The 14,530-nt window shown below is 42.8% G+C and overlaps 1 protein-coding gene across 1 annotated transcript in view; it reads right to left on the bottom strand.

Moving 5' to 3' along the window:
- The window catches only part of pof1b (POF1B actin binding protein), a 92,500-nt gene extending 78,294 nt beyond the window's left edge, over nucleotides 1-14,206 (bottom strand). Inside the window, exon 1 of the mRNA XM_080187707.1 lies at nucleotides 13,810-14,206. Coding sequence (XP_080043833.1) covers nucleotides 13,810-14,013 — 204 coding nt within the window. The 5' untranslated portion in view covers nucleotides 14,014-14,206. The remainder of the gene's footprint in view (nucleotides 1-13,809) is intronic.
- Between the last annotated feature and the right edge of the window lie 324 nt (nucleotides 14,207-14,530).

Consider the following 14,530-nt stretch of genomic DNA (forward strand, 5'->3'; position numbering starts at 1 on the left):
ACCCAAAGGTGCTTTATAGCCAATGAAGAACGCCTGAAGTGTAGTCAGTTGTAATGTATAGAAATACAGCAGGTAACTTATTCATCATAACAGCCCATCATTCAATTGGGTAAGTGATCACTGATTTAAGGATAAACATTATTCAAAGCACAGCAGGGCAGTTCTCCTGGTGTCCTGGCTAATATTGTGGAAATGCCGGCATTGGACTGGGGTAAACACAATCATAAGGGATTAATTAGTAATAGGACAGTTTGAATAATGTAACAGGATCATTTAATTTTACCTGAAGGGGCCTTGCTGTAGCACTTCATCTGAAACATAACACCTCAGGAAGTACAGCATTCCATCAGTTTTGTAAAATTATAGAATCCCTACAGTGCAGGAGGCCATTCAGCCCATCAAGTTTGCACTGACCACAATCCCACTCAGGCCCTATTCCCATAACCTTCACATTTACCCTGCTAATTTCCTGACACTATGGTTAATTTAGCATGGCCAATCAACCTAACCCACACATTTTTGGACTGTGGGAGGAAACTGGAGCACCCTGAGGAAACCCATACAGACATGGGTTGAATGTGCAAATTCCACACAGACAGTGACCCGAGGCTGGAACTGAACCCAGTTCCCTAGCACTGAGGTATTAGTGCTAACCACTGTGCCACCATGCTGCCAAAGTGAAGTGTCAGCCAAGCCTTAGATTCCAAACATCAATTAGTCTGTTGACATAGGTGGACCCAAATGAAAACATTACTTGATTGACAGATTTCTCCATTAGATTTATTTCTCAATTACTCGGTGTTTATTCACACAAGCTAAAGTACTTGCAGTATCTGCTATAGATTCTGTAAGGACTGCAGTAAAAGGGATAATCTGGAAGAAAGTTATGAAGTAATGACTTTTTTAAAGCTATTTCACACATGACATTGTTACTACGGGGTTTGTTTATTCTGTACAGTGGATACTGGGTCAACGGACAATGTGGTGTCATCCGTTGGCATAGAGGGCATGAGGGGCCATTGCGGTAGGGCTTAGATTGGCATTGGAGTACGAGTCACTGAGGCAGTTGGAGGGGAATATGCTGGCACAGAGAGTGTGAAGATCCTTTGGGGTGGGTGGAGGGCATGAGACGGTAGGCATGGGGAGTGTGTGGAGGGATGTGAGGAGTGAGGGCTAATTTCTGTTTTATTGTTTTTATTATAACTGGGGGGACAAAGTCCCAGGGCACTGAGGCAAGTCATTTAAACAGTCCGCTTCTGCACCCAGCAGCCTCTGTGTCTGCTTCCAAACTATTTCTGGGTGTGGTGAGCTCAACTCCAGTTAGCATCCACATATACCACCACCCCCCCACTCCTCAGCCTTCAGTCCCTCCAAAATGAAAATTGTGCCTTTAAAGGCACTTTCTTCCAAGATCAGTAGCCAAGCCAGGAAACTTTTGAAGTACTTCTAGCCACCTCTTGGTTGGAAATCGGTTGCCAGTGGTTAGCACTGCTGCCTCACAACGCCAAGGACCTGGCTTCGATTCCCAGCTTCAGTCACTGTCTATGCAGTGGCTACACATTCTCCCTGTGTCTGCAGAGTTTCCCCTGGGTACTCCAGTTTCCTCCCACAGTCCAAAAGATGTGCTGCTTCGGTGCACTGGCCATGCTAAATTCTCACTCAGTGCACCTGAACAAACACCAGGGCATGACAAGGGGATTTTTGCATAACTTCACTGCAGTGTTAACGTTGTGATACTACTTGTGATACTAATAAATAAACTTTAGCCCCAAATGTTCAAGTTTGTGGAGTGGAGCTGGAGAAATGAACAGTCAAAAAGTACAGAACATTTAAATGTTTAAGTTATAAATGAAATGTCAAGACCGGGAAGTCAGAGGTAGAGAATTTAACAGGATAGAACTGCAGTGCTACTAATGGACAAGTGCAGGAAGACCCAAGTGGACAGTCTGGAATCCAATACCAGAGCCTGCTGGAGCTGTAGAGTTAGAGTCAAGGTTTCTGAATTCTACACGGTTGGAAAAATGGGAGACCAGCAAGGACAAGGATGATGTGATGAAATGGTATTGGTGGGGGACAGGATGAAAGTGCAGAATTTATGTACGGAGGTGTTCAGGATGCCAGCACGGACGTACTGAAGAAGCCAATTTTGCAGGATTTCCACACTGTGAGAATGATGAGATATGTTCCTACTTTTGGACCTGCCTAAGTAGTTGTCATTTGTAACTTAATGTCAGCTGGGCAATCTGAATAAACAATGAGAGGCAAGTAATAGGCAGGTAGTCGAGATATTAAACTGGGTTTTGTGATGGTACATGTAGAAACTAATTCAATATCTACAGATGATATCTCTAAAGAGAGAGGAAAAGATAGAATTCAGGGTTGAAGAGGAAGGAAATGTTGGAGACCTGGTAACTACATTGAAAGAGATAAGAAAGGTAACAAAACCACAGTGAACCTTGGTCAAAGTTCCATCTCAAGCAGCTCAGTCAAATCACTGCTATAGTGTATCTCTCAAGGCAACCAAGTTAAAACATTTGTAAAATATTGGTCATTGAAAATTATTCAGGAAATCATATATGTTATTACTCATTTGACTAAAATCCATTGTTTAGTTTAAATGTATTTGCATTTTTGTTTTCTGTCTGCATGTTGTGTGGGCACATGAAAAATTAGCATCCTTCTGCAAGGCAGCAATAGAGAGACTATTTTTGATTCAATTATGGGCTAACCGCCAAAGCAGGAATAAGAGTGCTTATTTTTACGTCAACATATTTAATAAGTTACAATAATGTACGTCATGAGATTACACAGCACACTGCATGGAGCAAGACAAGTCTTGAACACATACTGCTTATCCATTCATCACCACCCACAATGATGTTGGGAACAAAAGCAAGCCTAGTACAAATTCACCAGCTCCAAAAATTTGATTATTAGCATCATAAGGATGTTAAAATTGTATCTGTTATTGATTATAACCAATAGTCAATATTCTAATGTATTTTGTGCCGGAAGAGACTCTGAACATGTTCTAACTTCAACAATTTGCACTTACTCAACACCAGCTATCTCAAGCTGGAATCTTCATTTTTTTTTTAAATGTCAGATTCCTTAAAAATTGTCTACATCTATCGTGTAAATGTCACAGACCTGCCCAAATTGAATTTAACTTAAAAAAACAATAATATCTGGGTGAATGGTATTGTGGTCACACAATTAAATACAATGATCAAAAAGAAATAATTTTTCAGAATGAGTTTCCTTCTTCAGTGTTCTGCTATCACTGCAAGAATTTCAAGGCACACCTCTTTTTAATGTGGTTTTCTTCCTTCTAGCAGCCTACCTTCATCTTTGGCTTGATCCCCGCTCACTATCCACCACTGTCTAGAAGGAGGAGTTGTTATGACTAGGGAAACGTTTATTCAGCAAATCGTTTCTCCTTATTCATGGGTAAAGGAAACATATGTATTGTCTGTTCTGCCCACACATGGAAATCTAACTAGGTTCGGGAAAATCAGCTACCACGTGTGCTAACTCAAGAGTGGTGCAGTATGGTGTAAAGATTTTCTTTTAAATTTGCTGAAAATGCAATAAAGCCTTGAAATAGATAGGCTAAATATGTGGAAGGAAAACTGCCATATATTTGTTCAGAACTGATAAAAATGTTTCATGAATAAAAAGAAAAACTTCTGAAAATTCACAGCAGGTTACTTAACTTGCATTTTGCTTAAACTAAAACAGAAATCTATTTTTCTCTTTCAGATGCTAACTGATCTACTGCACTTCCAAAAGCTAATGCTTATCCTTCAAATTTCCATAATACCACTCTTTCTCTTCTATTTCCGAAATAGAAAGTTTATTTATTAGTCACAAGTAAGATTTACATTAACACTGCAATGAAGTTACTGTGAAATTCCCCTTGTTGCCACATTCCAGCGCCTGTTTGGGTCAATGTACCTAACCAGCACGTCTTTCAGACTGTTGGAGGAAACCCACACAGACACAGGGAGAATGTGCAAACTCCACACAGTGACCCAAGGTGGGAATTGAACCTGGGTCCCTGGCGCTGTGAGGCAGCACTGCTAACCATTGTGCCACACAAGCTAAAGAGGTGTAAAGTACTTGCAGTACTTGCTATAGATTCTGAAAGGACTGCAGGAAAAGGGATAATTTAGAAGTTATAAAGTAATGTCTTTTTTAATGCTATTTCACATGTGACATTGTTACTATGGGGTTTGTTCGTTCTGTACAAAGTGGATACTGGGTCAATGGACAACGGTGTCATCTATTGGCATAGAGGGCATGAGGGGCCATTGCAATAGGGCATAGATTGGCATTGGAGTATGAGGAGTCATTGGAGCAGTTGGAGGGGCATATGTTGGCACAGAAGTTATGAGGATCCTTTGGGGTGGATGGAAGGCATGAGAAGGCAGGGATGGGGAGTGTGTGGAGGGATGTGAGCAGGGAGGGCTATTTTCTGTTTTATTGTTTTTATTATAACTGGGGGGACAAAGTCCCAGGGCACTGAGGCAAGTCTTCTACACCCCAACAGCCTGTGACTGCTTCCAAACTATTTCTCTTCACTCAAAGGGTGGTGAATCTCTGGAATTCTCTGCCCGTTGAAGTGGTGGAGGCTGCCTCGCTAAATATTTTTAAGACGCGGGTTGATGGGTTTTTGATGAGAGAGGGGATTAAGGGTTATGGGGAGAGGGCGGGAATGTGGAACTGAGCCACGACAGATCAGCCATGATCTTATTGAATGGCGGGGCAGGCTCGAAGGGCTGGTTGGCCTACTCCTGCTCCTATTTCTTATGTTCTTATGTGAGCTCAACTCCAGTTAGCATCCACATATACCACCACCCCCCACTCCTCAGCCTCTCCAAAATGAAAATTGTGCCTTTAAAGGCACTTTCTTCCAAAGCCAGTAGCCAAGCCAGGAAACTTCTGAAGTACTTCTAGCCACCTCTTGGATGAAAATTGGTTGCTCAGTGGTTAGCACTGCTGCTTCACAATGCCAAAGACTTGGCATCGATTCCCAGCTTCGGTCACTGTCTATGCAGTGGCTACACATTCTCCCTGTGTCTGCAGGGTTTCCTGCAGGTGTGTCAGTTTCCTCCCACAATCCAAAAGATGTGCTGGTTCGGTGCACTGAGTGAGAATTTTGCATGGTCAATGTACCTGAACAAGTGCCAGAGAATGACGAGGGGATTTTCACATAACTTCGCTGCAGTGTTAACGTTGCCTACTTGTAATACTAATAAATAAACTTTAAACTTTAGCCCCAAATGTTCAAGTTTGTGGAGTGGAGCTGGAGAAATGAACAGTCAAAAAGTAAAGAACATTTAAATTTAAGTTATAAATGAAATGTCAAGACCCGGAAGTCAGAGATAGAGAATTTAACATGGTAGAACTGTGGTGTTAATAATGGACAAGTGCAGGAAGACCCAAGTGGACAGTCTGGAATCCAATACCAGAGCCTGCCGGAGCTGTAGAGTTAGAGTCAAGATTTCTGAATTCTACACGGTTGGAAAAATGGGAGACCAGCAAGGACAAGGATGATGTGATGAAATGGTATTGGTGGGGAACAGGATGAAAGTGCAGAATTTATGTAGGGAGGTGTTCAGGATGCCAGCATGGACATACTGAAGCTGCCAAATTTGCAGGATTTCCACACTAGTGGGAATGATGAGATAGCAATGTCCAAAAGTAGGAATCTAAGTAGTTGTCATTTGTAACTTAATGTCAGCTGGGCAATCTGAATAAACAATGAGAGGCAAGTAATAGGCAGGTAGTCGAGATATTAAACTGGGTTTTGTGATGGTACATGTAGAAACTAATTCAATATCTACAGATGATATCTCTAAAGAGAGAGGAAAAGATAGAATTCAGGGTTGAAGAGGAAGGAAATGTTGGAGACCTGGTAACTACATTGAAAGAGATAAGAAAGGTAACAAAACCACAGTGAACCTTGGTCAAAGTTCCATCTCAAGCAGCTCAGTCAAATCACTGCTATAGTGTATCTCTCAAGGCAACCAAGTTAAAACATTTGTAAAATATTGGTCATTGAAAATTATTCAGGAAATCATATATGTCATTACTCATTTGATTAAAATCCATTGTTTAGTTTAAGCGTATTGCATTTTTGTTTTCTGTCTGCGTGTTATGTGGGCACGTGGAAAATTAGCATCCTTCTGCAAGGCAGCAATCGAGAGCCTATTTTTGATTCAATTGTGGACCAATTGCCAAAGTATTAGTTTAAAAAAAAACTGCAGCAGGAACCATGAGTGGTTATTTTTACTTCAATATATTTAATAAGTTACAATAACGTATCTCACTTGAGATATACAGAGCACACTGCAGGGGGCAAGACAAGTCTTGAACACATACTGCTTATCCATTCATCATGTGGATGTGCAGGCGTTGGACTGGGGTAAACACAGTAAAAAGTCTGACAACACCAGGTTTTAGTCCAACCGATTTATTTGATAGTAAACTCACAAGCTTTCGAGGGGACTCCCTCTTCGTCACGTGAATGGAGAGAGTTCTGGCCTCGGACAGAGCATATAAAGCACAGTTTAGAGATTACTGATTAGAATGCGAATCTTTACACCTAACCTGCTGTTCAAGTCCTAAAGTGGCTGACTGTGTGTGGAAGGAGCACTGATCACAGGTTAAAGAGATGTGTATTGTCTCCAGACAGCACAGTGAGTGAGGTTTTGCAAACCCAGGCAAGTCACGGTGGTTACAGATAGTGCGACATGAACCCAACATCCCTGTTGAGACTGGCCTCATGTGTGTGGAACTTGGCTATCAGTCTCTGCTCAGTGACTCTGCGCTGTCGTGTGTCGTGAAGGCCGCCTTGGAGAACGCTTACCCGAAGGTCAGACGCTGAATGCTCGTGACCACTGAAGTGTTCGCCAACAGGAAGGGAACAGTCTTGCCTGGTGATTGTCGAGCGATGTTCATTCATCCGTTGTCGTAGCGTCTGCATGGTCTCCCCAACGTACCATGCTTCGGGACATCCTTTCTTGCAACGTATCAGGTAGACAATGTTGGCCGAGTTGCAAGAGTATTTACCGTGTACCTGGTGGATGGTATTCTCACGTGTGATGATGGTATCTGTGTCAATGATCCGGCATGTCTTGCAGAGGTTACTGTGGCAAGGTGTGTGTGTGGTGTTGTGGTCACTGTTCTCCTGAAGACTGGGTAGTTTGCTGCGAACAATGGTCTGTTTGAGGTTGTGTGGTTGTCTGAAGGCAAGAAGTGGGGGTGTGGGGATGGCCCTGGCGAGATGTTTGTCTTCATCAATGATATGTTGAAGACTCCGGAGAAGTCGGCCAACATTGTCTACCTGATACGTTACAAGAAAGGATGTCCCAAAGCATGGTAAATTGGGGAAACCATGCAGATGCTACGACAACGGATGAATGAACATCGCTCGACAATCACCAGGCAAGACTGTTCCCTTCCTGTTGGCGAAGACTTCAGTGGTCACGGGCATTCAGCGTCTGACCTTCAGGTAAGCGTTCTCCAAGGCAGCCTTCACGACACACGACAGCGCAGAGTCACTGAGCAGGGACTGATAGCCAAGTTCCACACACGTGAGGACGGTCTCAACAGGGATCTTGGGTTCATGTCGCACTATCTGTAATCACCGTGACTTGTCTGGGTTTGCAAAACCTCACTCACTGTGCTGTCTGGAGACAATACACATCTCTTTAACCTGTGATCAGTGCTCCTTCCACACACAGTCAGCCACTTTAGGACTTGAACAGCAGGTTAGGTGTAAAGATTCGCATTCTAATCAGTAATCTCTAAACTGTCTGTGCTTTATATGCTCTGTCCGAGGCCAGAACTCTCCATTCACCTGACAAAGAGGGAGTCCCCTCGAAAGCTTGTGAGTTTACTATCAAATAAATCGGTTGGACTAAAACCTGGTGTTGTCAGACTTTTTACTATCCATTCATTACCATCCACAATGATGTTGGGACCAAAAGCAAGTCTAGCATAAATTCACCAGGTCCAAAAATCTAATTATTAGCATCATAAGGACTTGAAAATTGTATCTGTTATAGATTATAGCCAATAGTCAATATTCCAATACATTTTATGCTGGACAAGACTCTGAACATGTTCTAACCTTCAACAATTTGCACTTATTCAACACCAGCTATCGCAAACTAGAATCTTCATTTTTTAAATATCAGACTCCTTAAAAATTGTCTACATCTATCGTGTAAATATCACAGACCTTCCCAAATTGAATTTAACTTAAAATGATAACATCTCAGCAGATGGTCTCTTGTAGTCACACAAATAAATACAATTATTCAAAAAGAAAGATTTTTTCACAGAGTTTCCTTGTTCAACGTTCTGCTATCACTGCAAGAATCTCAAGGCACACCTCTTTTTAATGTGGCTTTGTTCCTTCTGGCAGCCTCCCTCCCTTCATCTTTGGCTTGATCTCCACTCACTATCCACCACCCTGTATAAGGAGGAGTTGTTATGACTAGAGAAATGTTTATTCAGCAAATCATTTCTTCTAATTCATGGGTGAAAGAAACATGTGGATTATCTGTTCTTCCCAACATCTAGAAATCTAACTAGGCTTGTGAAAATCAACTACCACATGTACTAACTCAAGAGTGGTGAAGGATGGTGTCGAGGTTTTGTTTTAAAAATGCAAGAAAGCCTTGAAAAAGATAGGTTACATACGTGGAAAGAAAACTGCCATATGTTTGTTCAGAACTGATATAAATGTTTCATGAATAAAAAGAAAAACTTCCAAAAATTCTCAGCAGGTTATATGACTTGTGTTTTGCTGAAACTAAAACAGAAATCTATTTTTTCTCTTTCAGATGCTGATTGATCTACTGCACTTCCAAATGCTAATGCTTATCCTTCAAATTTCCATAATACCACTCTTTCTCTTCTATTTCCGAAATGGAAAGTTTATTTACTTATTAGTCACAAGTAAGGCTTACATTAACACTGCAATGAAGTTACTGTGAAATTCACCTAGTCGCCCCACTCCAGCACCTGTTCAGGTCAATGCACCTAACCAGCATGTCTTTCAGACTGCTGGAGGAAACCAGAGCGCCTGAAGGAAACCCATGCAGACACGAAGAGAACATGCAAACTCCACACAGACAGTTACCCAAGGCGGGAATCGAACCTGGGTCCGTGGTGCTGTGAGACAGCACTGCTAACCACTGAGCTGCTGTAAAACAAAGCTACAGGAACTCTTCTGCCTCTAATGAATGTTCAAAAATATTTTTGTGTTGAAATAGTGACAGGGCATTGATTAAAGCAGAACTTGAGCTCAAATAATTCTCATCAGCTTCTGAATTCCTAATTCCCAGTATTAAATAAACTCATTATTCAACAACTAGAAATAAAGGCAGTCCTAAAACAGTGTTATCCTTCGCTTGGTAATGAATACAAAAAGGGACAATTAAATATGCTTTGATTTTAATTAAGAAGCTAAGTCATTGGATTAAGCCAACCAAGACAAACCAGGAAACAAAGAAATATGAAATAAACAGAATAAAACTGGTCCTTTTTATTAGTAACAGCAAAATTCTTCGCTGGAGATTATAAAAGGTAGCATTGAGAGATTGGAAGGGAAGCTGCATTCACTGACTGGAGATTTGCTTACTATTCCATAAAGATTCAAAAGGCTTTTGACAAGGTCCCACACAAGAGATTAGTGAGCAAAATTAAAGCTCATGGTCTTGGGGGTAGTGCATCGACGTGGATAGAAAACTGGTTAGCAGACAGGAAGCAGAGCATGGGAATAAACAGGTCCTTTTTCAGAGTTGCAGGCAGGGTACCACAGGTTTCAGTGACGGGGCCCCAGCTATTCATCATATATATTAATGATTTGGATGAAGGAATTGAATGCAATATCTCCAAATTTGCAGATGACACTAAGCTGGGTAGCAGTGAGGAGGATACTAAGAGACTGCAGGGTGACTTGGACAGGCTGGCTGAGTAGGCAAATACTTGTCAAATGCAATATAACGTGGATAAATGTGAGGTTATCCACTTTGGTGGCAAAAATAGGAAGGAAGATTATTATCTAAAAGGTGAAAGTTTAGGGAAAAGAAAAGTGCAAACATTTCCTGGATGTCATGGTGGAACAGTCATTGTAGGTTGGAATACAGGTACAGCAGGTAGAGAGAAAAGCTAATGGCATGCTGGCCTTCGTAACAAGAGGATTAGAATATAAGAGTAAGGACATCTTGCTGCAGTTATACAGGGCCTTGGTGAGGCCACACTTGGAGTATTGCGTGCAGTTTTGTTCTCCTAGTCTGAGGAAGGACATTCTTGCTATTGAGGGAGTCCAGCGAAGGTTCACCAGACTGATTCCTGGACTGACAGAACTGAGATATGAAGAGAGATTGGATTGATTGGGCTTGTACTCACAGGAATTTAGAAGAATGAGAGGGGATCTCACAGAAACATATAAAATCCTCATGGGACTGGACAGGCTCGATGCAGGAAGAATATTCCTGATGTTGGGGAATTGCAGAACTAGGGGCCACAGTCTAAGAATAAAGGGTAAAATAGAATGAAGAATAAAACCCTACAGTCTGGAAGCAGGCCCATCAAGTCTGTATTGACAGCAATCCCACCCGGACCCTGCTAATCTCTCTAACCCACGCATCCCAGGACACTAAGGGGCAGTTTAGCTAACCAACCTAACCCACACATCATTGGACTGTGGGAGGAAACTAGAGCACCCAGGCATAAGCCATTCAGGACTGACAAAAGAAAGAGCTTCTTCACGCAGAGTTGTGAATCTGTGGAATTCTCTACCACAGAAGGCTGTTGGGGTCACTTCATTAGATATGTTTAAGAGGGAGCTGCATATGGCCCTTATGGCTAAAGGGATCAAGGGGTATGGAGAGAAAGCAGAAGTGAGACAATGAAAGTGCATGATCAACCATGATCAATTTGAGTGGTGATGCAGGATTGAAGAGCTAAATGGCCTACTCCTGCACCAATTTTGTGTTTCTATTCACTGGGATAGACTTTATTAGTATTGGTGTGCAGTATCCCAAGCGCTCATTTTCCAAAGTTAATGCCAGTGTTTTGTCAAAATCAGATTAAATATTTCCATTTACTTACTCATTATAGATAATAAAGTTTGTTTTTTAGTGAGCTTCAGGGGTTCAAGACAGAAGACACCAGGGCTGGAGTCTTGGACTTTTTTTTGATGTGACATCCAGTCTCTGTTTTACACCTCCTACAGCATTGATCTATTCTGCTCCCACAATAGGTCCAAATATATCTACCAATAGGCATCACTTATCACATCACTGACATCTTTCCTATTTCTCTATGGCCACTCAGAAGTAAGACTCATTTACAGCCAATTAGAACCAAACTGTAACTAATCTTATCAGCCTGCAGTCAAACACAAAAAAACTGGATGGAGCAGATGAAACTCCCAGCCATCCAGTCTACAAAGCCCACAGATGAAGGCGTGTGACGCCCTATCTGAAAACATGTTCACGCATGGAGCTGTGGATTGACAGGATGAGTAAGAAAATCATCCTGAAGCTGAGCAGTAAAATAGACACTGGCGTGAGAAAACCGCCACTTATTCACTTCTTCCCAGATTACAGGCCGTGTTTCCTTTATCCAAAACCCCTGCAGCTGACTTTCACTTGGTAGATACCACATGTTAACAACAAGTCTAGGACTAGGCTACATCAACTAGCCCTGAAAATGGATGGCGCTGGAGTGTCGGGCCCATACCCAGCCGTCGCTGGCAATGCAACGCCCTCAGGTACTATGCCACAATGAGTAGGAGGGCCGCTGCGGTGAGCATGGAAGCCTAGGGCACGGGCCCAGATGGAGCCACCGCCGGTGCAGATCTTGGTGATAGTAGCAAATATTCAAAAAAACTTATAGTCTAAAGTAAGATGCATCACTGAATAACAAATACTGGCTACCTAATGAGTTTCCTTTTGACATGTTCACCACAGAAGTAGCAAGGTAAACAAACAGTGCAGACAATCAATGAGACTAGACATGATAAAGGTCAATGCTGTTCGAAAAATATGGTTTTAAGATGTATGCAGTTTTCAGATTTACGATAAAGGAACTTGACTGTGTTGTGAATACGTGATGTGGAGATGCTGGCGTTGGACTAGGGTAAACACAGTAAGAAGGCTGACAATACCAGGTTTAAGTCCAACTGATTTGACCTTCATCGTCCAGTACTTCCCTGGAGCAGAGAAGCTACGACATCTTCTCCGAAGTCTTCAACATATCATTGATGAAGACAAACATCTCGCCAGGGCCATCCCCACACCCCCACTTCTTGCCTCCAGACAACCACACAACCTCAAACAGACCATTGTTCACAGCAAACTACCCAGTCTTCAGGAGACCAGTGACCACAACACCACACAACCCTGCCACAGCAACCTCCGCAAGACATGCCGGATCATCGACATGGATGACATCATCACACGTGAAAATACCATCCACCAGGTACATGGTACATACTCTTGCAACTCGGCCAACATTGTCTACCTAATACGCTGCAAGAAAGGATGTCCCGAAGCATGGTACATCGAGGAGGCCATGCAGACGCTACGACAACGGATGAATGAACATCACTCGACAATCACCAGGCAAGACTGTTTCCTTCCTGTTGGCGAACACTTCAGTGGTCACAGGCATTTGGCCTCTGACCTTCGGGTAAGCATTCTCCAAGGTGGCCTTCACAACACACGACAGCGCAGAGTTGCTGAGCAGAGACTGATAGCCAAGTTCCGCACACAGGAGGACGGTCTCAACAGGGATCTTGGGCTCATGTTGCACTATCTGTAACCCCCATGACTTGCCTGGGTTTGCTAAACCACACTTACTGTACTGTCGGGAGACAATACACATCTCTTTAACCTGTGCTCAATGCTCCTTCCACTCACATTGTCAGCCACTTTAAGACTTGAACAGCAGGTTAAGTGTAAAGATTCGCATTCTAATCAGTAATCTCTAAACTGTCTGTACTTTACATGCTCTGTCTGAGGCCAGAACTCTCCATTCACCTGACGAAGAGGTAAACCTCGAAAGCTTGTGGGTTTACTATCAAATAAATCGGTTGGACTTAAACCTGGTGTTGTCAGACTTCTTATTATGAATACATCACAAGGTTGTATAGTTCAAATATTTCAATAGATCCAGTAATCTGTGAAGTTAGTTTACGCAGCATTGTGTAGGGTGGGTGGGAGAGAGGACTGTTATGGGAGGGTCAAGAGTTAAGGGAAGAGGGTTGAAAGTGAGATGAAGAAAAGAATGTTGAAAGTTAAGGAAGGTAATGGAAGTGAGATTCAACCACCTTTTTGGGATTATCAGCAAAGATAGCCAGATATGATGAGATAGTAAGGGGCTGATTTATCATTCACACACAGGTAAATGTACCTGCTGCCAATGCAACCAATTACATCTCATGTTCTCTGAGCTTTATTCTTCCAAAATTCTAAAAATCAAAGGTCTCAAAATCTATCATGCTGACCTGATACATACATAAGGGTGCTTTCTACAGATCGCTTAGGCCTACGGGACTAACCAATCACTAATATTAAACCTTAGGTTAAATCAACAGTTTCCTAAGCATGACCAATTGTTATTGTGTATTTACTTAAAAAGTAAAACATTTGCGTTTGTTCATTCACGGGACGTGGACGTCGCTGGCTAGGCCAGCATTTATTACACATCCCTAATCGTCCTCGAGAAAGTGTTGTTGTAAAGGTTCAAACTATGGTGTTGAACGCTGTGAAGGTGACTCACCTGTCCCAGGATTAAGGTGTTGCTCTGCGGGCTGCTCCCATGGCGGTACAGAGTGCTGATGTGGCTGGGACTCCCAACAGTCAGGTAGGACTTCTGCTCATTGACGCCGAACACAGGATTTGGAGAGCTAACGCTGCCGAGACTCTCGTAGTAAGAACTTTCCGAGGCAGTGGATACACTTCCTGGCCGGAATGACGCTGACATGTTTGGGGGCGAGACGGTGCGCCGGCTAACTCGCGGGGAATAGGGAGCTGCACCCCAGACCCCCGAGTCTCCTCTACTTTGTTGGGGCGAAGCGGCCCCGGTGGAGTGAACAAATAAAATGGAAAGGCGGACAGGCTGCAGAATGCTGTATTTCCAAAGGGATAGGCGTGCCTGAGCCAAGCCCAGTGAGAGGCACACCTTTCCCACACTCTTGAGTGGCAGCTCTCTGAGACACTCCTAGGGCTCTGTCACCACATTCACAAACACCCTTCCCAGCCCAGACTCCCGCCCCAAAGAAGAAACGCTCCACTTCTTTCTCAATCCTGGTTTCTTGAATGGTTGAAAATGAACATGACTGTGAATATTCACCCTTGATTCATTTTTCTAGAAAAGGATCTCCCTCTCTGTGCCTCCCCCCCACACTCCATCATGACACTTCCTAGTGCTACTACTTTGACCAAGGTTTTGGTCATTTGTCCTAAAATCTCCTAATGTGGCTCAGTGTTAAGTTGTGTTC

This window comes from Carcharhinus amblyrhynchos, chromosome 4 (assembly GCF_965287045.1).
Source record: "Carcharhinus amblyrhynchos chromosome 4, sCarAmb.v2.hapA, whole genome shotgun sequence".
NCBI classification, from domain to species: domain Eukaryota; kingdom Metazoa; phylum Chordata; class Chondrichthyes; order Carcharhiniformes; family Carcharhinidae; genus Carcharhinus; species Carcharhinus amblyrhynchos.